This window comes from Corvus cornix, chromosome 1 (genome assembly GCF_000738735.6).
Source record: "Corvus cornix cornix isolate S_Up_H32 chromosome 1, ASM73873v5, whole genome shotgun sequence".
In the NCBI taxonomy this organism is placed as follows: Eukaryota; Metazoa; Chordata; class Aves; order Passeriformes; family Corvidae; genus Corvus; species Corvus cornix.
In genome coordinates, this window is record NC_046332.1 from 57,174,470 (window position 1) to 57,201,290 (window position 26,821).

At 37.0% G+C, this 26,821-nt stretch overlaps 1 protein-coding gene across 6 annotated transcripts in view; it reads right to left on the minus strand.

The window, feature by feature from the left end:
• Positions 1 to 2,597: 2,597 nt before the first annotated feature.
• DGKH (diacylglycerol kinase eta) overlaps positions 2,598 to 26,821 on the minus strand; it is a 168,890-nt gene continuing 144,666 nt past the window's right edge. For 4 of the 6 annotated variants that reach the window (XM_039568122.1, XM_010405616.4, XM_010405617.4 and 1 more), the window contains 6 exons: positions 25,927 to 26,032; positions 25,155 to 25,247; positions 20,842 to 20,961; positions 20,331 to 20,439; positions 18,815 to 18,945; positions 2,598 to 13,023 (listed from right to left, as the gene is read on the minus strand). In XM_039568122.1, the coding sequence (XP_039424056.1) occupies positions 12,934 to 13,023; positions 18,815 to 18,945; positions 20,331 to 20,439; positions 20,842 to 20,961; positions 25,155 to 25,247; positions 25,927 to 26,032 (649 nt within the window). In that variant the 3' untranslated portion in view covers positions 2,598 to 12,933. The remainder of the gene's footprint in view (positions 13,024 to 18,814; positions 18,946 to 20,330; positions 20,440 to 20,841; positions 20,962 to 25,154; positions 25,248 to 25,926; positions 26,033 to 26,821) is intronic. The other 2 variants (XM_039568131.1, XM_010405621.4) reach the window with 1 other exon arrangement.

Here is a 26,821-nt window from a genome sequence, read left to right on the forward strand (position 1 = left end):
GGGATTCAGAGGTATTACATATCTGATTCTAATTAATGAACTGCTCTACTCAGAGGATAGCCTGACTGCCAGGAGAACTCATATCTGCAGTTACATTAATGTCGCTAGGCAGCAGATGGATTTTTTTTTTAATGAAATTGAAGAAAGGAAATTGCACTTGGCAGAGTGTAATTGGGAAATTATGGTAGGTACCTGAGAAGGGCTGAAGCCTTTGAGCCATGGGAGATGCAAATAACAGCAAAAGGGCAGAGGGGAGGAATGAGTTCAGAGGGGCAAGTGGAGGCACAGCTGTGCACTGCTGTCAGGGAAAGGAAATGCAAACTAAAGCTAGAGTAAAAAATCCTGGTGCCTCAGTGAGGCATCTGCCACATCCCAGGATGTCCCATTTCATCACCGTGACATGTCTCATCTCTCCCTCTATAAAAAGAAAGATGCACTTCCGTGTAGATCCCCTCAGTTCCCATCTGAAGCAGGAGGGCATGGGCCAGCTGCTGCTTTCACTCATCTGTGTGCATTTGGCCAGGACAGAAGCTATTGCACCTGCCTTGTGTTTTGTCATGCTTTCAAGACAGATTCAATCCATGACATCTTCCTACCATTAGGTGGCTGCGGACGATCAAGGCCATGGCTCCACTGACATATTTTATTTTCAAAAAGTATAGTTATAAATATAATCAGAACTGCATTTATGTAATTAGGAAGCAGTCTGCAATAACTCCAAAGGAAACGGGGCAAACAACTAGTTAAATACACAGCCAATTCAGTTTAATGCCATACTTCTATATCTGCCTCCAGAATGGGCAGATTTTAATCTAAACACAAACTTTTAGTGGCCTGAATGACATAATTTAAAAATAATTTTTGTTTATCACTTTTTACTATGCTCCCTGTTCCAATAGTTTAGTATTAACATGGGATGTTAATACTGCACCTGTTTTACTTTTGCCCTTGTAGTTGATCACGCCATCCCCACTAAACCTTTTGAAATAATTTGCTACTAGATTTTGTTTTAGACAAGACATTTAGATTTTGTATTAGACAAGGGCTGGTTTAGACAGCCCTTTTTGATAAAATAACTCTGGGCAATAGCTCTGTTAGATTTGCTTCAGCATATCCAATTTCAATGCTTGCCTGTCTACCACCTTCTTTTCTTCAGATTTTTATTAGTTTAGTTATAGGAGTTAAAAGCACAATTTCAGACCTCTTAATCAGCTATTTGGTGCCACTGACATGAACGGATTGATCATAGGCCACAAGTATTAACATGTGGTGTGAACAGTTCACTCATTTACCAAACTTTTCTTAAAATTATTAAAAAGTTCCCTCAGTGCATCTCCCAGGTTAAGGTTTATAATCCAACTACTTTTTTTCACATTCTTTAACTTCTTATTCCCAGAAATCTAATTTATGGTCAAGATGAACTGTGGGAAGCCTACCTTATTGTGCAGTCTAACTACTAGAAGAAATTCTGGACAGTTCCTGGTGTCCAAGCACCATCACACCCAGTCTCCTCATGTACTGCAGAGTGCCATTCCTAGTGGTGTCCCCTACTTTACCCCATGAGTTATTTCTCCTACTGCAGTCTCTCATTTATACCACTGCTTTGATTATTGAAACCAACCATTTTGGTTTAAAGACTCCCCAAACACACCTTAAGTTAAAGTACAGGCTTCAATCCTAAGAGAACTGTAAGCACCTGGAATTCATGGTGCGTTAAACCCCCCAGCACTGACCTTTAAGCTTTCTGGTTATCCATAAATTTGCCTCTCCAGCATATGATCATTCAGGACAATGGAATCCCAACCACGAGACAACTTCATCGATCACAAGATTACAGCCTTCATGAACTAGCTTAGGTTCCTGTACACTATAATTTTCCTTCTGTATATGCCACTGATTGTGGTTACTTTCACATCACATCTTGTGCTAAGAACAGCTTAGTAGCTCACTGACCTACAACACGGCAGCTGATGCTTGCCTGCAGAACGGCCCTCTGGATCAACCCCCGTGAGTGTTTATCAGGGTTTGTGCTAGCAAGGCACAGTCCATACTGCTGAGGAAAAATGTGCTTGCTTTGCTGCCACTTACCTGTAGAAAAACAGGTGCTACTGAATGTTCTGGTTTAATGACTGCTGTTACCATGGATGCAAATGCAAATCTGTTTTCGCACTTAATACGCTGTGTGGCAGCAAGATCCAGCGGAAGATCCCTACAAATGTAAACATCTACATGCACAGTGACCTACTTACATCTGGGTTTGCACATAGCCATTTAGAGGATGTGAAAAAGCTGTGTTCAAAGCCTCTAATTTAAAACAATTTTCAGGCAGTCCCTGGCAGACTGAGTAGAAATAACGCTCCATAGTCATTCATCCAAATTTTATGTAGTTTTAACACACAGAGTTTTCTTTTAAATTCCAAAGTCTTGCACTGTGCCAAAGACTTGAGATTGTATTGATTTTGATGGGGAATTCTGGTTTAGATTTGATGACATTGGTAGCAGCCCACATTTTGAATGCGTAACATCTAAAATTCAGTGTCATGATGTTCAAGCATTTCCACTGATTTCTAGACACAAAATAAATTCAAGGACTTATATACATTGAATGCATTCTGTTTATTTGAGAAGGAAGATCTCATACGAGTGCCTGTTATGGAAGGCATCTCTTATCATGTACAATAAAATCAACCATTGCTTCCAGCAGAATACAAAAATACACATCTCAGTGACTTCCATACAATAATAAATATGTAATCATGCATCCAACAATAAAAAGGCACGGAAAACTGGTCACTTAGTAGTCATAAAAATTACTAACTATATTAACAAAGCCACCCAAATTATCTGTACAAGGAAATGTAACAATATATTCCAAAGGTGAAAACACATAAAACATCTTTAAAATAGTATATGCAATAAATACCTCAATTGTTTTTATATATTAAAAATAAAACTGTGCCATTGTAAACAGTATGTAAACAAACAAAATTCACTGTTCCTTACCATTATTACAAGTAAATAAAGCCAAAAGTTACACCCCTGCTCTGTTAGATATACTTCATTGGCAAGTTTTGTCAGGCAGTTTAAAGTTTTACTCTTTTCTGCAGCAACAGAGCCTGCTGTGTGTGTAATTCTAAGTATTAGAGCAATTGCTAAGCTTCAAAACTGACTACCCAGGATGTAGTCAGGATGTAGGTCATCAAAGGGAACTGGAACTAGGAAAAGCAATTCTTGCAGTGTTATGGACAGAAGTCATTTATTTCTATTACATATAATAGTGTGGGTAAAACTCAGCTGTTTATATAACACTGCTCTCCTACAGGACTCAAGGGAGCTGTACAGAGGGGGTGAGCATCCCTATTCTCATGGGTGGAGAAAGTGAGGCACTCAAAGGTTAACTAAACTGCCCCCAGTCTTACACCAGCTCCATTGGCAGGAAACCAAAGGCAGAATCCAGACCTTCAGCCACTTCCTCCTCATTTCCTCAGCTATCACAAGCTTTGCAGACAAATAAAGGTGTGTCCTGAACTCCAGTCCTGATCAGAATTGCGGAAAGACAATCAACATGCAAAGGAAAGGTGTCTGCTTGCTTGGGCACCCATCTGCTCCCACTAGCAACCATGGAGCCTTGCCACCAAGTGCAGCAGGAGCACCACAGGAGCTTTTCCCCCAGTAATCTGTGATCAGATCCACATTAGCAGTCTAACGAGCCCTGACAGAGCCCTGTGTATCCTTCACAAGCCTACTGACTGCCTCGAATTTTTATTCTTTTGAGGTCTGTTTCTACAGCCAGCAAACTCCTAGAAAGTTCAACCAAGGTGCATACTTCCGGTCTTATTAGGAAGGGGAAGAGTAGGAATCTCAATATGATCCTTTCTTAAACAAAATTCTAGGAAAAGATTCCAGGAAGTGGTGGGCATTTGCACAGACATCTTCAGAAAGAGCCTAATGAAGGACTGTGTCTGCTTTGCTATTTCTTCAGCTTTTGATAACCCTAACATAACTACCTCATTTTACAAGTCCGACTATCCCTGGGACAGCTATCTATGACGAATATAAACTTACCTGTTCCCAACACATGTATTTCAAAGTGCACGACAGCTCTTGTTTGAAAATGATATTTTAGCCTTAGATGAAGAAATTAGGATGCATCTGTTTAGCTGTTTCACAGCCATATGGGTTTTTTTACAGGAAGAATACACTTCAAGCATACACAATTAAAAGATACCCTGGAAAGGGATTTAGGAAGCGCTGCGTTATGGTAATTTTCTTCCATTGTGCTATTAAAGAACTGATCCTTCTGCCTCTAGACAAGCGATTTCTCTAATGTCAAGCAGTTGTCCAGCTTGCCTTACCACTTAACATTTTCATCATTTTAATTCATCCATGGAATATTAAAAATTATTCAACACACTGGCTCTGAAGATACCTCCACGTCTTGATAAGAAGCTTAAAGCCACATACTTACTATGTAACTTTTTTTTTCCCAATAAGGTACTTTTGGATAAGGTACTTCAAGTGTCTCATACCAGATCTGCAGAGACAGGTGAGCTGCATGAGATCAGTAGGTATAGAAAACAGACAGGACTACTTTTTATTTATCAGTGAATACTTCTTCACATTCACCTGCCACATTGCATTCCCTCTTTGTGGAGAGGCATGAAAGGTGATCTCTTTTTAGATGATTCTGTATTAAATCTTACAAAAGTTATTTTAGAAGGTATTTTCTTAGACATATTCAAGGACCAGATCAATGAAAAATTCTATACATTCTCTGAGGCTTATATTCCCACCTGTGTTGTAGTTTGCAGGTTCCGTAGAAAAATCCAAATAGAAACTGCAGATTTCACATTGGGAAAAAATAAATACATTTCAATCATTTAAAAAAAAATATCACAGTAGGAAAATAGCCAGTAAACAATAGATTCAGAGGGGTTTAATCTTGGCCCCAGTGCGATCAATGGGAGTTTTGCCAAGGATTTCAAAAAAGCCAAAATTTCACCCAGAATCATATACAATTCTTTAGCTGACAACAATCATAAACATCCTGCCTCCCCATTGTATAAGTTAAATATTAATAAGCATCTGTAAACATCCTGCAATTCATCTGATATAAAAAATACTATAATAAAAACAATGCAGCATCTCAAGCACTGTATAGTTTTAAGTTTTTTTGGCTCTACACACAAGTTGGCATTGTTATATTGGGCAAAACCAGGGTATGTATATACATCTCTATGTACAGGTGTGCTTTCACATACACACTACTAACTAGATATTACATATCTACACACATCCACACAAATACTGGCAAGAGAACAACATTCATAAGTATGGCATTTAAAAGTCTACCCATGATCAATCTGAGGATCACTTTTATGTGAGGAGCAATTTCTCTTCACCCAAATCATCTGTAGGCTTACATGTAAATGCTAAAACTGAAATACAAGAACAATCTCCAAGGGGCCTAAAGTTCTGTTTAAAGCACAGCATATGTCTGAGTCCCAACAGATCTATATGATTGCAAAGATGATGAACTTCCTTGTGGAATGAGCAGGAAGAAGGAGAGAAACTACTGAATACACACCAGTTTTTACCTATACCCGGACAAACCATGTTAGATGTTTTCATTTTCAATTGAATATAGGCTTGGATTGAGTGGAAATCATGTGTTTCAGCTCTTTGCTACAAACTGCTATTTAGACACAAATATGAATTATGCAGAGAACTAGACAGTGTCACATCTCTGCAAGGCTTCCATGTGTACTTCATGCATCCACGCATGCAGGTAAGGGGATGTTACTACAGAATTACCTAACAGCTGTACTTGACTGGAATACCAGCGTAAGTTACAAGCCTGGCTAATGACAGAAGCCACCCATGCTGGGCTGGCATCCTCTCTGAACCTTTGAAATACCTTTAGATGAAACTTGCCTTTCTTAAATGCCAGAACATCACTAAAAATACATTAATGCAATTCCACAGTGCTCAACACTTGAAGATACCTGCTCTAGACAGACAGATGTGACAGTGAGAAGTTTCATTAGTAGTGACTGATAGGTTTGCTGTCACCATGAATTAAGACAAGAAGCTGCTAATATCAGATGACATTAAATTATTTGTGGGCAATGACAGCAACGAGGAAAGGCCAGAGGGGAGGTGCAGAGATCAGGCCCTCTTCACCTTTCAGGAGCACCTCAACAGCTTGTACACTTTATGCACAAATCCCATCTATTGCATGTCTCATCTGCCACTGTGCATACCACCTTGCCCTTTGATGATCCTGTCAACATACAAGCATATTAATTCCTAAGTTAAGTGGCAGCTCTACGAAGGTGCCATAGTTTCAGATCTTTTAGGATTCAAAGGCTGTGATGTAAAAAGCTGGCTAATGAAACAGATTATTTCAGGACAGGTTCACAAGCTGTGCTCCTTGAGTTGGAAAATTGGTAATTTTCGTCGTATATGAACAACTGCATTTTTCAAGGTGAAGGATTTAAGGAGACATAAAACCAAGGCAGAAAGTACAGACACCACAAGTGACAGATGCCTGTAGAAAATCTTCTGGAATCTGGCTAAGCACACAGTCCAAATGCCTAATTCAATGTATAGCCATGGCATCTTGTGAGAGGACAGTGCTACCAGGAACCTTCAAAGTGAGTATCTGCATGCCTGTGTGCTCATTGTAAATCTTCCTAAACTGTCCAACTAGAAAATCTTGTATCCTTAAAATTCTCATTAAGAGCTTCCAGGCCCTACTTTTCAGCACACGTGCTCTACCCCTCCCTGAAAAGCAAGACCAAGCAGCTTCGAATGGCTTTCCTCAACCTCCCCATTCACAAAATAATTGACTGTGACTGCAAAGAGTATTAGTCCCAAACAGAGGTTACTTCAACTAACACCAGGAGAGAAACATAATTATGTCTCTAACTCTTTCCCAGTTAATAGCACTTTCAGGTTATTAATGAAACTAAAATATCTTCTATCCAATTAATGCTTTAGTTTAATAAAATTAGGACTTAAAATACTAATTCACTTTAAAAAGTCATAGAAGGGATTTGGGGCACTGGGGAGATTTTCTTTTTGGCTTTTCACACAGTTTCCATAACGAAAACAAACTATCCAATTTTACTTTTAATTCATTTCTTCCTGTTTCCACCTTCCAGTTCACATGCTCTTGTATAGCTATACCTGGATCAAACACAGCTCCCTAAAATAGTTGTTTCCAATGAATTTGGAAAAAGATAGTAGCAAATGACTTTAAACTTTGCACCACATTGCTTTTGTATTCAGGAGCTTTTCAATCCTCACACTAGTCTTTGAATAATCCTACAAACTGTATTTTTCCAAAGTATTTGTTCCATAGAATAAAATATTCATTGGTCACTTGGATATTTGTCCTACTAATAGCTACCATGATGTTCAGTATTTTCAATGTCTTACACAGCTGGTAGAGTTTGCCAAAATACTTCTCTTTCCAAGGGCATTCCAGTAGCTAGTGTTAATTGTTAGATAGAGCTTCCAGCAGGGATTGCAAAACTATAACTTTAAAGGATTTTAGTCCACCATGGCTATACTAGGCTTTGGAGCCTGAAGCCTTGGTCTATCTTGCTCTCCTGAAGTATCCTACAACTTTTTCCCGGCCTGCCTGTCCAGCTCTTCTGAGCGGAAACCATGGACAGACATGCAAGGGTCTCATCTTGCCAGAAGCAGGGAAGTGATGTAAAAACATTAGTAAAGTCATGACTGGTGTTAAACATAAATGAGGCACCAGCTTCTTCTGCCCCACTAATACAAGCAACTGGCTACAGGAAGAGTCTTCTCAAGGTCTCCAGATGGCTTCTAAATGGATTATAATTTCTGAGAAACAGACTGGACTTCTGTATGGCAGAAACAAACATTTCAAGTACATAACCTAACACTTAAAAGAGCTATGAAACCTAATGCTACAGTAGTAGAAAACAACTAGAAAACTTTTTTCTTTTTGTAAAAAATATCCATTCCACACTATACTCTAGATATAAATACAGGAATTTATACAACCAGTAAAGATTTTATACTGATAATTACCAAATGATGCTTTATCAATCCCGCTGATGCTACCATTCATCTCTGAAGAGGAAGCAGAGATATTTTAAGTCCTGTCCAAACTCCTCAGCTTCCTCAAGTCATCAAAAACTTGTTCCTTTACTTAAGACAGTCAGGTACAGTTCTTGCAAACATTAAATCTTTGTAGTTAGAATAAGCAGCATCAACCCTTGATGATATGAAAATCATACCACAAAATGTACAATCCATGAAAATAGAATCAAAAATATGGGACAGCCTGTGTTATAAATGTATACAGGATGCTGCAGTTGAGAGGTACTTAAGTTATTGGGGTGAAAAAATAAATTTAGAATGACTTATTTAATCTTATTTTCTGTGTGTCTCTCTCACTCATACGAGTGACAAGATGATTTCCTGGTTGTAAATAAATTGCTCCAGCTCAGTTATCCTCAACCATATAAATTCCTTGTGACTTTACCTTTCACAAAAACTTTTTACACTGCTAATTATTAATTACCAGAACAGTTGAACTCATAGGCAAGAACTTAATATTTAGGGGCACAGAGAGAGCACTGCAGAAAAAGCTGTAAACACTACTAATGCAATCATAAACAGGAAGCATCAAGCAAAATGGAATCACCGTGGGGGGCTTTGTCTTACATGTCCATTATTATAACTGTTTTTAAAGTAGGACTATGGAACATCCTCTCATATTTGTTTTATATATTAATTTTCCATGACATGTGAAAAAGGTCTCCTGCCAGTCTTCCCAAAATGAAGACCAGATGCATTGAAAAACACTGATAATTTTACTCTTGAAGTAAGCCATGCTCATTATCAAGGCTTTATGACATTTTCATTAAATTAGCATGAGTGAGTTCAGTTAAAAAGTAAAATTGGCAGGTTATCTATTTCTCTACAAAAAGCATAGGAAGATATAAAATGGATGTTTATTAAGAAAAAAATCAATACCTCTCCTTTGAATTACAGTTATGCAATATTGCAGTATTAATTTCTTTGGGCAGGGATAGAGAGAGAAAGATGATTTCTATTTATTATTTACAGGAACAAGCATGTTAATTCCAGTCCCAAAACAAGAAATACTGGAATGAAATAGTGTGGGAGGGTTTTTGATCATATGCTTTACACTTTACTGCTCTTCCAAGTTCAAAGTATTTTTCTTTGAAAGAAAGAGACATTCAGGAGGAAAGAATAGTGGTTAAGGGGAGATAAATAAAAATGTATCAAAGAAAACTTGCACTTGCCATCATGTAAAAAAAAAATTGATTTTTGAACCTTCTTTTCTTTGAAGTATTGCAAAACATCTCCAACACCTACCTACAACCTTGAGTTTGCTTGATTTCATTCCGTTTCTAAGAAGAAGGCATGAGGCTTTATAAAGGCAAAACTTGTATGACCTAAATCAGAGATTGCTACAGCAATCAAATACAGGGAACTGAGAAAATCCTATTTGAAAATGACAAAACAGAAACATACATTTAGCAACCTGCTGCCATTTTAAAACATGCACTTCTCATGTTCCTTTCTCTGAGGTGTAGAGCTTTTCATCTGTATGAATAGGAGCCACTACAAAAAAATGCAGATTACTCTTCATTCCTTTCAGACTTTAATGTATACTGAACACAGAAATCATGTGTATTCGACTCGGGCAAAAAAAATTCATCCAGTAAACTTGTATAGAGATTGTCTTGATAAATCTAGCATGCTGATCAAAGGATCTTGTTTTCTAAAAAACTAACTGCTGTTAGGGATGTGTTTACACTGGTTTTGTTGAAATATTGGGATGTGTGCTTTGAAGCACTTTTTAACAGCAGGATTAAATTAGGGAGAATACAGTTCATTAAAAAATGTAGCTATTTATGTACTTAGTTCTAGGAGCTGGGACTTTTACATCAGTAAGGAAAAAAACTCAATACTTAGAATAATCATGAGAGAGTAACACTGTGTTCAAAAGCCTTCAGAAAAGCCAAATCTCTTAAACACAGTTACTACCCATGACCTCCACAGAGAACCTCTGTAAAATATTTTGAGCCTCCCTGGCAGACACATTTGCACTTCATAGCCACCACTCGTCTAAGGCATAGAGTTGCATAAAATTTGCTTTCCTGGGCTTCTAATAAATACAGCATAAATGATGCTTACAGTTTTGCTTTTTTCTACTCATGCATTTAAAAAAAATGCTTAGGACAATCAAAGTTGAATTCTTTGGTGGTCATTTAGAAAAATGATCATTGATCAGTTGTCCTATACTGAGGTAATTTGAGGAGTGCCATGAGAAAGTCGTGCTACAAACATTTGCCCATTTTCCCTGCCTAAAAGCAGCTCCCATTTTTTAATATACCCAGCATAGACATCTACAGTGACTTGAAGAGATCCTGTTCCATAGCCCATCTTAATGCATTGCATACAGCAAGGCTGAAAGTTGTAAAGAGATTGTATCCCACAATCAGGAAAGCAAAGAAAGTTGTATGTATTATATCCTTGAATAGACCAGAAGATTAAATGTGTTTTCTACTGTAATATCAATATGCTAGAATGCTGCCACATGTTAAAATACAGTGTAGCTTATGGAGAACCAAAGAGAAAAGGAAATAAAACTTACAAAGACTTGGCAGATGTCACCTGAAAGTCATTAAAGGGGTGAATATCAAGTACATTAAAATAAAACCAAAACCAACAAACTTTCCATTGTTTGCCTAACCTTCCAATTTTTGCATATGCTTTTTATACAACAGCATGAAAATCATATCATTTGGCAAAGGCATTTTTGTTTGTTTTTTATGGAAAACGTAAGAGCAAATAGCCATTTACTTGTTTTTTTAACCAGAAAACCACAGAACTCCCAGAGTGGTGCCTGTTGAACCTACAGCAGCAAGAACACAAAGAACTACAATAAGATATAAATTAAACCTGTTTTGCTTCTTTTGATTTTTTTTTTCTCCAATAAAACAATGAAGAGAATAGATTTTACTTTCCAAGGTATGAGTCCCATCTACTTGCCATGGAACAGCTCCTGTCACACGCATGAGAAATGGAGGGCAAAACCAGGATGCTGTACTTGACATTGGCCCCTTTGTATGAGGAAATAAGTTTTGGTAAAAATCAAATGAAACCTTACTCTGCTGCCCATGAGGAAAACAGAAATAGATGTTAAGATCTCTTTAACGTGCAAGAAACATCAAAGCTACTTGATTAAGTAAAAGTCAAGTGTTCCTTGTGCTGCAATGATACATTGCTAGGAGCAGCAAGGAGACAGCAATTCTGTGCAAGTTTTCTGGCAGGGGGTGCAACATCATCTCATCTCAAACACTTAAGTAGGATTTTTTTTGTCGATATCTAAAAATTATTTTCCAACTAGATTAATACTTTTGTGGAAAGCTAACCAGGAAATTAAATTATGAACCTGTTTCATTTAAGTAAATTGTAAATAACCTTACAAACTCTGGTCTAGAGCAATTTCTAAACAAAGAGAGTTTTAATTGTTTTAAACTGTTTACACTCATGGATTACTATCTTGCATGTGATTCATCTTAGCATGTCTAGTGTAAAACCATAGAGTCTGGGGTTTTTTAATTTCTACAGTCTACTGATGTAGGAGTGCTGTCAAGAAACAAATTGATACCTTTTTAAAGAAATGCACACAGATGCATTTTTAAATTAATAGTTAATTAGCAACAAATAAAAGTTTACCCCACAAAAATCAAATCAGCTGCTACATTTTAAATATCTTCTTATGTATGATAAATAAAATTAAATCTTCCTTTAAGAAAATTTCATTAATCTTTAAACCTGCTTTTGAACAATAGAATAAATAAAACCATTAGTGTCTAAAAGTTCAAATATGCTACAGATGTTTAAGATAACTGAATAACTACATTAAAATGCACCATGAGAAGATTCTTTATCATTTTCCATGCAAGAAGCCAATTGATATTTTTGTGAGGTACCAGTCTTTCAAAAATTCTTATAAGTTAGTTACCTGATAAACTTTCTGTACATGATATATTTAAAAATCTTACTGTACAGTGTTTCAATCATATATAATCTGCTGAATATGGCACAAATGCTAAGTTTCCACACCCACACACCCTTTGTCGTAGAACACATTTTAGGCATAACACAACACTGAAGAATAGAAAAGTGCCTGAAACTGAAAAGAAAAAAAAAAAAAAAAAAAGACACTCAAGTAGCAATAAATTAAATCTCATTCAAACCAATAAAAAAGTTGTTCAAGTGTTTAGAGTATCAGATGTGTCATGCAACAGAACAACAGACAATTCAGGCAGGCACACCATGCATTATAGTTTGCATTCAGGGTATCACAAGGTATCTCTCCCCTCTTTTAGCATGGCCAGTGAGTGCTGGATACCTGCGGCACTGCCAGGCTCACGTGTTGAACTTTCCAAACATCCTGGTCTCCTGCACAGGAGGTTTGACAGAGCTACGCCTCGGAAGGATAACCAGATGACCTCATGCTGTACAGTGGCATCTTGCTGCAGCATAGAGAGAGGCATACTGAGCTGCATGTAAGCAAAGCAATCATTTCTTGATTATATTTTCCAGTCAGTGCAGTTCACCATCAACCAATCAATTTACCAAACTGGGCTTATCCAAACTGGCCAATTCACACACCAAGAAAATGTCTTTGCAGAATGTATCACCTTTTCCTTTTTTTTTTTGGCACAAATCCTTTCGTACTCTTTCTGCAAGTTCTTCACCACACAAGAATTCAGAGATGCTAGCCTGTACAAACACCAGTGCTTATTCTTCCATAGAGTAAACTACAACGACAGCCAAGTGCCTGCAACAGCTTTGCTTCTCCAGCAAACTTCTCTTCTCTCTTTAAGGAAAGCACCAGCATAATTACACTTCAGACAAAGGGGTGTTCTTGCTGAGCTCTTTAATTCCCTGGAGAATTCGCTTCATATGACCCACTTTCGTTATCCCCAGGTCCTGCAGAAAATTTAAAAATAGAAAAAGAAAAAAAGAGAAAAAGAAGGAAGTTTACTTTAAAAAAGGGGAAAAGAAAACCCACTGATTATGATCTATCCATGCAACAGATGTCTAGAAATGTGCTCACTGCAATCAACACTAACCAGGAAGTGTTAGCAAGAGTTGCTTTACAAAAAGACTGCTCAGAGCATACATTGAATCCCTCTCTGCCTGGCAGACAAAAAATTACTTACCTGCAACAGTGACAACCCAGGGCAATTCAATATATATCAAAAACATCTCTGGCTTAACTTCTACATACAAACACCTTTCACAATTTCTGGCAAAATAAAGAGAACAATCTCCGCCTCCTCTCTAACACAGCAATCAAATGCTTGGTAGGATGTGATGGATTATAACTTCTGTCCAGCAATGTCACTTGATCTGAGGCCCTATGATGTCTGCTTTAATCAACAAACACACATATCCCCAGTTTCTCAAGGGAAAGTGGATGTAATGGCTACAGGCATGTAGGACAACTTCCCTTTAGAGAGCAATAGAAAGAGTAAGCATTTGTTTTTCATTCCAAAAGGGTTACATCTCCTAGCATGGATGTTCCTGATTAGAGAGCTGGAAGAAAAATTCTCAGAAACATGATCGTCATATCCCAAAGGAAAATATAAAAAGCACAAGAGTAAATCTCCTTGTAGCCACCACTAAATCATTCACATCAGCTGAAATGTTTCCATTATTGGTTTCCAGACCCATGTCTATATGCAACAACAGACAAGAATTTTTCGTAGCAAACTTCTTCCAGTATTAGTAATAGCTTTAGCAGCATCCTTTTTCAATTTTGACTGGTCCAATGATCAGAGAAGCACAATGGGATGCCCAGCTGTGCTAATGATCCCCCACCACACTAACGAATTTTCACTTCAGTTTGGTGGAAATCTGCTTCCCTTATCTGTAAAACCCAGCTATGAAAAAGTCTTTAAAATGCATGTGTTGAGCAATCAGCAGAGTCAAACACTACTCAGTTGTACAAAAATCCTTATATAAATAGATTGTGGCTAAATAACTAAAAAAAAAACTTAGAAAAGTTTCACTATTTTCCTGAAATAGAAATCATTTCATTTTAATAGGAAGATTTTTCCATTACAAAGACATCAAAAAGAAAGGAGTATAATTAGGCAGCTTGAAAAAAATTTTCTCATACAGAGTGGAAAATGAAACCATATATATTACTCTGTATGTACTCTACGCAGACTGTATCTACATTTCTACAGAGACCTCAGAAAATCTGTATTCCATATTATTATAAAATGTTAGCATGTATTTAATTTTGAAAGAAAGGGGTGGTAAAATGGGCATGAATTAATTATTTTGTTATAAAGGTAGCACAGCCAAGATTAAACAGATGGTTTAATTTTCAGAGAGTCAAGACTGAATTCTGGTTATGTTAGAGAGAAAAAATACTTGGTTGTTTCTTCAGTTAAAAACTATCAGCACTATAAATAGATCGTCATCCTTCACAGAACTTTGGCACAAAGGTGTCAGCATTAAGAAGTTCAAGATTTGTCCATAAGAGCTCCCAAATCAAGTGTTGTTCATAAACCTACCTGAAAAAAACTCCTGATTTTCCACATCACATCCAATTTATATTTTATTTTCTCTAATAGTCATCTCTCTTATAAACAAATGTAGTACTAAGTTTTAAGTTAAGAGAGTTAATGTAGGTAGTAGTCAAATTCATCCTAAAATGACAGTAATATTTATAATTTTACATTTCTGTAATACCGTTCTTTTTATGTTAAACTTAATTTTCAAGTAAATCAAAACCACACATGACTACTGAAACTAATGAAATAGCCTAGTTGCTATGTGGAAGAAATTCTACATAAGGGAAAACCCAGAAGGACACTTTCCAAACCACAATAAACCAGACAATTTAAAGAACTTACAAATACTTCAGAAAAAATATTTTTTCATGAGTAGAACTTCTGTTGGATAAGCAACATAGTGAGATGCTGCCAGACTTCAAAATCAGAGGAAAGAAACATTTAATGAAATTCCCATAAAACTCAGCCACTTTTCCCACCAACCTTTGTAAAGCATTTCACAACACCTTTGATTCAGAGGCAAGAGATTTTGGGTTTATTTCTGTTCCAGGTGAAGTTGCTGTAACTCATATCAGAACAGCAAGTCTCAGAGCCTCATCAAAAAATTTGGGGGACCACTTTCTGCTACACTTCCAGGGGGAAAAATCCCCAACCAGAAACGCTGAAATTTTATGCTTTTATAATAGTTTTTGTTTGGTGGAAACCAGAATTTATACTATTCTGATAGTAGATGCTATCTAGTATTCTCAGTTTACTGCTCATGCACAGAAGTTTGCTGAAATTCTCTCATCTCAGACTAAAAGGATCTGCTACATCAGCAAATCATCCATCATTCAAAGAACAAGATCCTCAAATGTCTCTGCATTTTTGTGTATGCATGGGTTTCATCATCCTCTACATAATCTGTTCATATCTATTTGATATCTAATTTAAAAAAACTCAATTTGACTAAAATACAGTTTTGAAGAAGAGACTCTGTCCAGAGTCTGAGGAAAAAAAACAGCCTTTCTTTTTTCCCAGCTATGGCCTGAGAACTACAGCATCACCTCTCCTGCTCTTCCTAACCACTGTGCCATTTCCTGGCCATTTTTTGGCCAAATGTACCACCACTAGTAAACAAGTTACATAAACACTCCTTAACAATAACATCTTCTAAATGAGAAATCTACCTTACTTACATCCCCAGTGTAAAAAGCCGTCTAGTATGTCTGAAGTCTAACAAGTCTTACAAACCTTTTCCATGAAAGAAACTTTTCAAAACATGCTACTTCAAAACACAGGATGAAGTGTCACAGTCCTCAGCACAGATTTTAGCTTGACTGGCACTGCTTATCAAGTTGATCTGTGGCATGGAAACCCTTTCTCCAAGGAAACCAACATTGCTATGGAGTTTTAAGGCGACATCATCCCCTCGTTCTACAAAATGTGTTGCAGTTCTGACTAAGTTGCATTCATAGGAACATGGTTATCAATGCTAAGAATGCCAGTATTTATTTCAGAAAAATCAGTCTAGTTTTCAACAAGTTTGCTTGTTGAATAAAGTTTAAAAAAAAGTCACACCAAGCCTTCTTTCTACAGTTTCTACAGAATAATTCACAATTCACTGCCCAGCCATTCTTCAAGCAAAGGAAAATCATATGGGTGTAAATTTCTAAGATCCCCTTAAATGAAATCAGGCATAGGAGGCTGGAGAAAGGGCATTACTGCAAGGACTGAGTGGAAAGAGGCATTCTGGTTCTTCATTAGCCAGTTGCCACACAGAGCTCCCTGAGAATGGGATTCACAAGCTATGCAGAAATTTAATTAGAGGCGCCCGATTCTTCTGTCAGCATATCAATCTGTTCCAGCAATGTGTGCAAAAGGAAAAGTGTTTCATCAAATCCTTTTCCATACTGCTTTTTATCTCTACTTTTGACCACAGAAAGAAAGGTGGGCCCAGAGGATTCAATTAAAATAGGCAGCAATGTTTCCTTCTGCAGACATGAAAGGTAATAAAGGTAAATCTATTGCACATGAGTTAGGAGCTCATGAATCAATGGTGACCCCATTTAGCTTGTCAGGAAGCATGGGCCTGGCAGTGGAGGAGAGGCTGTAGACAGATTATAGCTTGCAAGAGCACTGAAGGCTCATCTGCACATCTCAATAGCCAAAGGGAGGAAAGATTCACAGGGCAGCTTGTGACGTGTTGCTCGTTTCCTGAGTACAACATCTTGGCACCAATTCAGGTTGCTGGCAGCAAACTGCAGGCTGCCTGAGCCATCTTTGATGGGCTCCCTGCAGAGACCTGCACACAATCAGCAGGATGAGTGCTAAACTCTGCTATTTAACTTCAGTGCTCTTACACAGAGTGCAAGCCATGCCCCGCCAAAAGCCTGGCCTAGCTTACAAACAGCACTGATTTGGAAGCTCTCAGCATCTGCTAACAAGCACATGGGGTGATTCTGGAGCAAGATTTTGGTTAGCTCAGGACATGCCCTTGGCAACCTGTGTAGAGCAACTCCTCGTCCTACGTGTCTCCAGGCAGCACTAGGTAGAGGAGACAGCAGGCTCTCTGTAGGCCCTCTAAGACAAGCCTTCAGATATTTCATGGTATAGACCTTTGTGATGGGGTTTTATTTACACTGAACCAGCATGAGCCTTAGCAACAGGGATAACGAGTTGATAATTATCCTGCTGCAGATATTTACCTGGTTTAAGTGCCAGTCCTCTGGGCATGCAGTCAAATTGGTACCTATAAGAAATAAGGCATGGCCAGAAGCCATGTCTAGTTCAACACTGATCTTACCCATCCATCATTTATTCCAACGAGTTGGACTTTTAAAATTTTCTTAACATCTTAGCAAACCTATGCATTGTGTGATGCTGAGTTTCTCAGTTGAATTTTAAGATTGTGCAGCACCCATTCAGAACAGGGACTTGCAACATCCATCACTGGAACACTGTGGTGGATTGCTTGGACATTTTTCTATTTCTAAATTTTTTCAGGGAGGGACTGTCCTGAAGCTGTCCCTCTCTGTCCAGAACTACTCTGAAAGAAAGGAATTTAACTTCCATGGAAAGAAGCTTAGGCAATCTAATACCGAAGAGTAAAATAATACACACCAGCCAAACAGATTATCTCAAACACAGCTGTTTTCAGAAACAGCTTTTTACTGCAACAGTCACACAATGCAAGCACTACCTTATAACACCAGGATTTCACACTGTATAAAAAAACTTTACATAAAATAACACATTTGTATGAAAATATTGTCTCTACCTGGAGACTACTGCACTGTGGCTAGAGCAATGACTTGCACTCTAAATGTAAATGTTTGCAATTTATACAATATCCTATTTCCTCTCTTATGTGCTGAAAGCAGTTGCAAAACACATTACCAAGAACTCATTACTACCTAGTTCCTGGAAAAAGTAATGTAATGAATCCCCAAGGATATAGCTGCTATTACATATAATGGATGCACTTAAGTCATTCCTGAAAACGACCAGCAAGCTTAAATAACAGCCTGAAACTGCTGGATAACATTTCTCCCTGCAAAACTTATCTATCTGACCTCAGCGGAGAAAAGTTTTACAATTTTGGAGTCAAAATAAAATACTCTTTTTTAAGAATTTATGCAGCCAAAATCAGAGGTCGGCCAGGGATGAGAAAACCTATTTTGACACACAAACACCAACACCATGTAAGCCCAATGCTGCAATTTATTAAGCTTCTTCTCTCTCTCATATCCACCATATCCAATATATACACAACAAATCATGTGGAGTAGATCAGCCCTTGCAAGAGATAGATTCAAAATTATTATGACCACCATCAACTGATCCATACTGATCATGTTTAAAGGAAACAGTGAACTCTTGAAGAAAACATTATATTACACAGATGCCAGTAAGATATCAAATGTGCTTCTCCTATGCCTTCTGACATAAACTGCAACACTATCATTCTACATAAAGTGGGAAAAAAAAAAAAAAAAAGAAGGAAATTTTGGATAACACAGATATTCTTGGTTGTGAGTTCAAGTCAGCACTTCAGAAAGTCAGGCCCAAGGACAGCGCATATTAGTTTATTGCATATTTGCACAGTGTAAGCCAAGCTACAAGCAATGACAAGTGCAAGGAAAGAAGAAAAGTTTGTTGTTGTTGTTTCAAAGAAAATGGTCAATAGCAGAAAAGTAGCACAAAGGAAATACCTTAAGATCTCGCCTTTCCAGATGTAAAAGCTCAGAGCCTCGGATGTCATGGCTGATGAAGATTTCTTTGTACTCTCCCAAACTGAGCAGATCCAGCCAAGCAGCAACTTCATCTGTGCCCCATTTTTGAACTACCAAAGTTAAGAGCAAAACCCCCTTAATTTCTACATGCTCAAATGCATCACAAGCAAAGGTTAGGCCAAAGAGAGTGGAAAACAGAGTAGAATTGCCGTGCTAGCAAAGGGAAAGGTTAGAGGTGTCTTTTCCACAAAAACTGACAATTTCCTTTTTACATGCAGGTTACAGGTTAGCAGTTAACATGAGAAAGTATCTAAACAAAGTTGGGGTTCTTTGCTTTGCAGCCATGCTTTCAGCTTTACTCCTGTTTCTTCAGTAAAGCCTTTAAAACCTCATGTCCCAATAAATTCACATTAAACCAGCTTAGGATCAGTGACGCAAAGTCTAATGTTGTTCAGCTTTATGCCATTAATTTATTAGTAGTCATCCAAGGAGAGGAGAAGCCTTCAAAAACTAATTACCCTTGTAAAATTAAAATAGCAACCATACCTCAAATATAGCAATGGCAGCAAGCAAGTCCAGTTTCAATTAACAGATTCTAGTATTCTTAAGACAAAAAGTACTCTTTAAGCTACTGTGTTACACAGGCCATTAAGAAGCTCTCTGTAAAACATTGTTCTCTAAGGTTAGTTGCCCACATTAGTCCTATTAAGACCACACATATTAAAAAAATAGTTATGCTACTTATTGCTATAATTTTGCAACTTCATTCAATGCTGATCGCTTCACTTTAAAATGAAGAGAAATCTGACATCTTATCTGAAACTTACATCTGATCAACAACTGCAAGATTTTGCAGATTGTGATCAACCATTCATTTGAAAAATAAAGATGTAGAAACAGTTTTAAGACCATCTAATCACTGATTACCTCCTGGACATAATCTTAAGGAAGAAAGTTCACAAATAAAAATGGGAAGAGAGGAGAGTGGAGTTTGTTCAACTTCTAATTAAAAAATCAGTATTGACTATCATGATTTTTTGTTTGAGCTGTCTCATTTATTGAGCATATAACCCATCCAAAATTTAAGAATAACTGGTTAATTAAACCAGTGTGATAAAAACTATTTCACACCTAAAACTAACCTGAAAAACCTGAATTGGAGCTTCACAGGGAAACAATGTGTTTACCCATGGCTTGTATGCCTATGAGTAAATCGAATGTAACCACCAGCAAAGACACAGATCCTGTTGCATGATAAAACTTCTAAGTATTTTCACAGTAGTTCTTTGGTTCACTTGGAAGTATTGGGGTCCTATTGAATGCTTTCTAAATGCACTGAAAGAAATATTTATCCTAATGAAGATGCCAGTTAGCTCAGCTGCTTTTCACTTTGACTTTAGTCTTAGGTAAGTCATGTCACGCCTTACCAAAAAATCGCATAAAATCACATTTTCTGCAAATACTACTACTTTTCTTGCAAATTCAAAACACATACCAGGCTGAGGGCTGGTCTTATGTTTCTGAACTTTTTCTTTTTTAAACTTTGGCACTATACGAAACACTGTACTTCTGTTGTTTCTTTTAGCGTAATCCAGAGGGGGATCCTGCATGACAAAAGAGGCATAGTTACCTTTAATTAAGAGAAAACAACAGTTAAATAATATGCTTGTGATGTTAATTCATAGTTAATCTCAAAAAGCAAGACCCAAATTTACTTCTGTAAAGAATAATGTCAGGATTTAACTCTATACATGTTTGAATTATTAAATATAAATTAAATATACATGTTTCATTTATTCATTTAGCAGTCAAAACCTTTACATTCACAAAAGGGAACAAAACACCAAAAAAAAGCCCTAAGCTTAGAAGTTTGTTCACAGCAGACAGAAATGATCCAGCATCACTACTGAAAGTTCCTCACCAGATCATGAAAGGCTGTAACTTACCTTTCCCTATCAAAAGAAAACTAAGTTCAATAAAAATCAGGATGTATTAATCAAACTTACCTCATCATCATTTGGTTGAAAAACATAATAAAGCCAAGGAATCTCAGCAAGTTTTCTCAACTCTATTTCCACACTGTGCAAAGCATCAGACAACAGTTCTTCATGGGGAGCTTCTAACTGCTGTTCATAAACAGGCCAGAAAAATACGACTTTTAGTTTCATTGAGATTTAACATTTAAATCTAGATATCTTGTTACCACACACACAGATAACTACTTCATGGTGAGTGTCAACAAATGGTGAAGAACAAATAATCTTCCAAAATTAGACTTTCCTTCAGAGATGTGTAAGACCACCCTGCCACTACATTTAGTATGGTCCCAGTCACAAAGGGATGACTAAGACAGCTGAGACTTTTGGTGCAGACCAGTTGGACATAGCTGTCAATCTCTGTCATCCTTCACTACTCTCCTGAGTCTTTACGGAGCAAGAGTTACTTGAAAACACCACCACGAGGACACACTAGAAATGGAAACTACCAACACAAGGGAGAGGAAACCTGCTGAGAAGAGCAAGCATCTGGAAAATCTTTGTATGAAAAGTGGTGTAAAAAAATTGAGTAGATGGTAGTAAGCCTTAGTTATTTTTTGCAAATGTGTTCATATGGTAGATCACTCTCTCATGTTCAAGTAAGAGGAAATGGATCTTGTTGAAGATGCTCCTTTCCCAAAGGTCTTCCACTGGTGGTCTGATACCTGCACTTCTCATTCTAAATAGGTGAGACAGGGACCAATAGGCACTGCTGCTGGCTGAGGGTGGGAAGGACTCCCTGGCAGGAGACAAGAAGACAAGGACATCAGTAAAGACCAAAGAGGAAAAGAAAGGGGTGGCTGTTTAAAAGCATTGGGACTTCATGACCTACATTAATTTGGCTCTATTAAGACTTTGAGAACCCTACAGAGATACCTATTTCCTTTAAAACTCCAGTCTGAAAACTGTTCTGCAGCTGTTGTGTGAGTGAACCTGTGTGGAAGAGGTAAGGCAGGCAGCCAAGCCTCTGAAAATATGTTTTGAGCATATATGGGATTGCTGAAATACCATTTTGAGGAAAAGAGTTGAATCCTAGACCAAGTTGCTTGGAATCATTAATAAAGCAATCTGAACATCTATTTCTCTCTTTAAAGTAAAGTAGTCCCAAAGCAGTGAAGAATATCCTTCTGAAAGGATCTAGTTCTGTTACATCCTAGTGAATGCATTTTTTAAATGGAGTTTTAAGAAAATCTTGGATCTCTAGTGCCAGAAGAAGATTTTGACATTCTTGGAGTTTGATGATAAATTACAGACCCCATTAATTTATCCTACCTAACAAAAACTTCTTTCCTTTGCTTCAGTAGTTTGCATCTGTTCCCATCTTTCAAAGAAGAGACCATCTTTGGTAAGATTTTACTGTCTAGTATAGGGATACTGGAAATATAAGCTCCCTTTGCTATCATGTTATTTTCTCTGCTAAAGCTCAGAGAATCAGGTGTCCATAAGCAGACTTCAATCTTTATTTTGTCTTATCTTTTTTTTTTTTCCATGTGAACAGTTCAGTTAATTTGGAGCACAGGGAAAGAGCCACTTTTCTTGTGTTTTCAATTCTGAGAAATTACTCAAGTCATCTATTTTCTATAAATTAACAAAGAAAAGAATTCAGTCTCTCTCAACAAGCATGTATCTAATTGCTTGATTCTCAGAAGAGAATGTTTTGCCTGGGGGAAAAAAAAATTATCATCTGATGGTGCTCCTGAAATAAAGCCAAAATAATAATTTTGGTACAGAAAGAATCAGCAATTCAGGGCAAATTCTCCTCCTACAACATCTTGGAAAATCTTATTTCCAAGATAAAAATTCACACTATGAAAGATGAAATAAAAATAAAAGATTTTTAAAATCCTTCCCTATTTAAATTTTTGATATGAAAATATTTTATTTCAGTGAGTTCAGATAACTTTATTCAGTTGAAGTGAAACACTCCATCATACGTTTCCCTTAATACATTTGAAAACTGTGCCATGTTTCAGACTGGAATGCTTTTTAAAATTAAAAAATGAAAACAGTGCATTTGGAAATTATCTAGACAAAAGACAGTATTTTTAATTTTTTCCAAACTGTATTCTAGCCATAAGCATCTGTGAGATTCCACAAGTCAGCTTCATTGTCCCATCTTGACAGCTGTAGAAGTTGTCCCTGTCCATGAAAGGGGAGTTGGAACTAGAAGATCCTTACGGTCCCATCCACCTCAAATCATTCTGCGATCTTATGATATTATCATTTCACTAAAAATTGTATTTTACCATTCGTTGTGATCTAATGCTCATACTGTTGTATGGACTTTGTTGATCACAGTTCTTACAGGAAGTGGCAGGAATCACAGACTTGTTTTATATGTATTTAAAGTTTTTTTCTCTTCCTCAGGAGCTGTAACAGCAAAACTCAATAGCCAGTAAATGGCAACCGAAGCAGCAGCTTTCCAAGTGTACTAGCTTAGTTGCTGGTTGAGGTTAAACCAAGTAGTATAAGCAACAAAGACATGATTTTACTGCTCTCAAGAGCTTTGATCATAGGAAAGAGGGATGAGGGAGAAGTGAAGAGATATGAGAGAAAGAATGTCTGTCGTTGTCAGAGAAGAATGATCCTTAGGAGAACAGTTTATGATGGGAGCGGCCGATGCATCAAGCAACATCTTACACTTCATCTGTCTCTATTTTAGCAGAACGAGGGACCAACATACAGGCAGCCTCAGCACTTATAAAATACGTGGCAATAAGGTTAACCAGGGTGCCTTGTACTGTGACTGTGAAATACTGTTCTAAGAGAGCTTGATGTCAAATGAGCATAATGGACACTGCTGGAATATTATCTTGGTATGTTCCAAACAGCCCTTTTATTTAAAAAAGGGCTTGACGTAGCCTCATGAAGATATTTGCACAACCATAATGAGAAGCAGAAGTACAACATGTAAAAATTCAGAAATGGAAAAATGACTGAAATCAAGCTTGGGAGCCTGAGCAAGGGCCCAGTTCAACAACACAATGAGATCACAACCTGCTGCAGAAAAGGTAATGTTTCCATGGGAAGGGTTCCATAATAACATTATTTCCAGACTGTCTCAATAAATTTCACCAGTCCTAGTATGGCATCACCAACTTAAATGTTTTCTTCTAATTCCTTTTCCAAAATTATTTCAATTTTTGTAATTTAAAAATTTATTTTAATTCTATTTTAATTCCCCACTAAACCTGAAATAGATGGAATTAGCAATAGCAATTTGAAAAAAAACCCAGCAGATTTTTTTCCCTTTACTTGGACAAAAACATCTAACGAACTAATTTTCCCTTTGAAAAACTGGAAAATAAAACGTGAACCTAATCTTTGACTATTTCTATAACTTAAATGATTATTAGCCTTTAGACTATATTTACTTTTGGTTACTCTAAAATAGACTCATACCATTTACCACTTGTTTAAAAAGGTATGTGAACCTGCAGTAAGTTTCATACCCTAACTCAGCTAAAGGAAAATATCCTATTAATATACATTTTTAATTACAACACTTAAATAAACAAGTTAGTAATAAATATGCTTTTGAATCTAAAGAAAATGTAACTGCTCCTACTGAGTATCTTCTTAATGTAAAACTGGACCTGCATAGAAAACCTGACATCTTTCTCTTCTTCACAATGTCATTACCGAAGTTTTCTAATTATACATCCAGATACAATTGTTGAGAAATCTTCATCATTTTAGGGACAGAAACACTTGCCAAAGAAGATGCAAAGTCTTCAAGTACTAATAGGGGTTTACTAAACACTTACCAGTTAAAGATTATAAAATACCTCCTGACAGGTATTAAAGAGTGATATTTACTTGCCCAGATTATATCTGTAGAAGCTGAGTGTATGAGTCTAAATAGCTCTCACCCCAGGCTCTCCTCAAACTCTGAAGATAATCACATAATAGTACAACAGAAGTTCTCTTAAATGCTATGTCTCTAGAAGATAAATCATCTTTTTCTAACATAGGCCTCCAAGACAGCTGAGTGTGGATCAGCCTCACAAGGATACTTATTTCTCTCCACTGACTATTAACAAGAAGAGTCCAAGCAATGACTTAGCTGTCTGAAGCAAGGCAAGATGGATGCCAGCCTAGGAGAAGATTTCAAAACTCATTCTCATCCAACCACAAAATCCTCCAGTGTAATCTTCTCCTATCAACCTTATAGATCTTTTTGCAGCGTGTCCTCACTTTGGCACCAATTTACAAAAATCAGCAATGAACAAATCACAGATAATCTGAATGAAGGAATAAAACCATGTGTTTTGTGACCTTACCAAAGAAACTCTTCCTACTAGCAGAGATTCTGTTTCATTGTGTAAGGCCTTCACATTGACAGCGATCTCCATGGCAGTGTTTCTGGTAAGGCTCTGGGGAGTAAGAAGCATAAACATTCTTTGAAGTGATGCAAGTCAGACTTAGAGTAAGTACTCTTGGTCTACAGCACAGATCTTAAGTGCCTTCTCCTAGGAGAAATACATCAGTTTAGCTTTAAACTGACAACCTGTTCAGCGCTGAGAATAGAAACCAAAAATGTGGTATCTATCTTCTGTCTTTTCCTCAACTTCATTTAGAATGACAGTAATACAATCCTGAAGATCATCAAGTGACCAACCACCATATCAATCCACATATGACAAAGGCCATCAGAAAAGTTGTGAATCTCATTTAACAATGACTGTTGATTCCAAATTTTCACCCTATCCTTAGCAGAAGTAAGCTACTAACCATACTTAAAGAAGCAAATGTCAACTAATATATTTACCATGTGTCAATTTAGGTTAGAAATGGACAGCCTCTACCTAATTAATCTTTTCTGGGTCCAATCCCTAAAAACACCCAGATTATCTAGTGTGAAGAGAGGAACCAGGAAACTCATTTCCCCTCAGCCCCTTTGCCTTCCCTGTATAACTCTTGGATAGCAATTAAGCATGAAAATGTCTGTGAATGCATCCACAGACATGGATTATAATACAGCCCCCAAGGTACAAGCTTGTGCACCCTTGTTATATCTGATTTACTTGCACATAAATCTCTGTTCTTCCCTACCTCAGGAAACCTTGGGTTGGCTTTATTTAATGCATGTGAACATGCATTAACAGCATGAGCAAGCTCCTGCTCCAAGAGGCCATGTACTTTTGCAGCTTCACAGATCCTACAAAAACATCAAAAAAGGAGAATAATATTTCTTAATTTCTTTAAAGAATAATACTTGAGTACACAACTTCATCAGATGAGAAAGTACACAAAGATGTGTTTCACAAAACACTCTTAGAAAAATATAGTCCTTTTTAACAAAAATTGAAAGTCAAGCATCTCTTCAAGCAATATAGCACCTCATATAAATTATATCCATCACACAGATTATTTATGATGGTACAAATATTGAGATACATTTATTTGTCTTAGAACACTAATGCTATACAAAAAAAAAAAAAAGACCAAAACATGTTGCTCTATTAATTCAAATAAATTACAGAGGAAAACTCTAGCACATTACAGTAACTTACCTGAAATTATCCTAAAAACATTTACACCTCTTTCACAAGGCATATCCTTCAGATTTGGCATGAAAATTGTCTGCAACCATTTAATATTGTGGGAGGTCCAGTTGTAACTACAACCTCCAGATCATCTCAAGAACAGTAAAGGTTTTAAGCTGTCTTGGCTAAACTTCACTTTGGGTAATTGGTAAACTAAATTATTCTTCTATGTCTGCAGTATAGAGTATGTAGCTTTTCCTTTCTTATATTTTCGGTGATTTTGATTCTAAAGATAATTTGTTGCTATGATAAAATGAATAGCAGCTTTATAAAATGTTCTGATTTAAAAAAAAAAAGCTTTTCTTTATCTCAGCCCATATGAATGACTGAAGTGTCCATCCTGTTGACTTCTAGAGTTGACTTCCAGAGGGTTTTTTCCAATAATTGTATTTTTGTTTTTC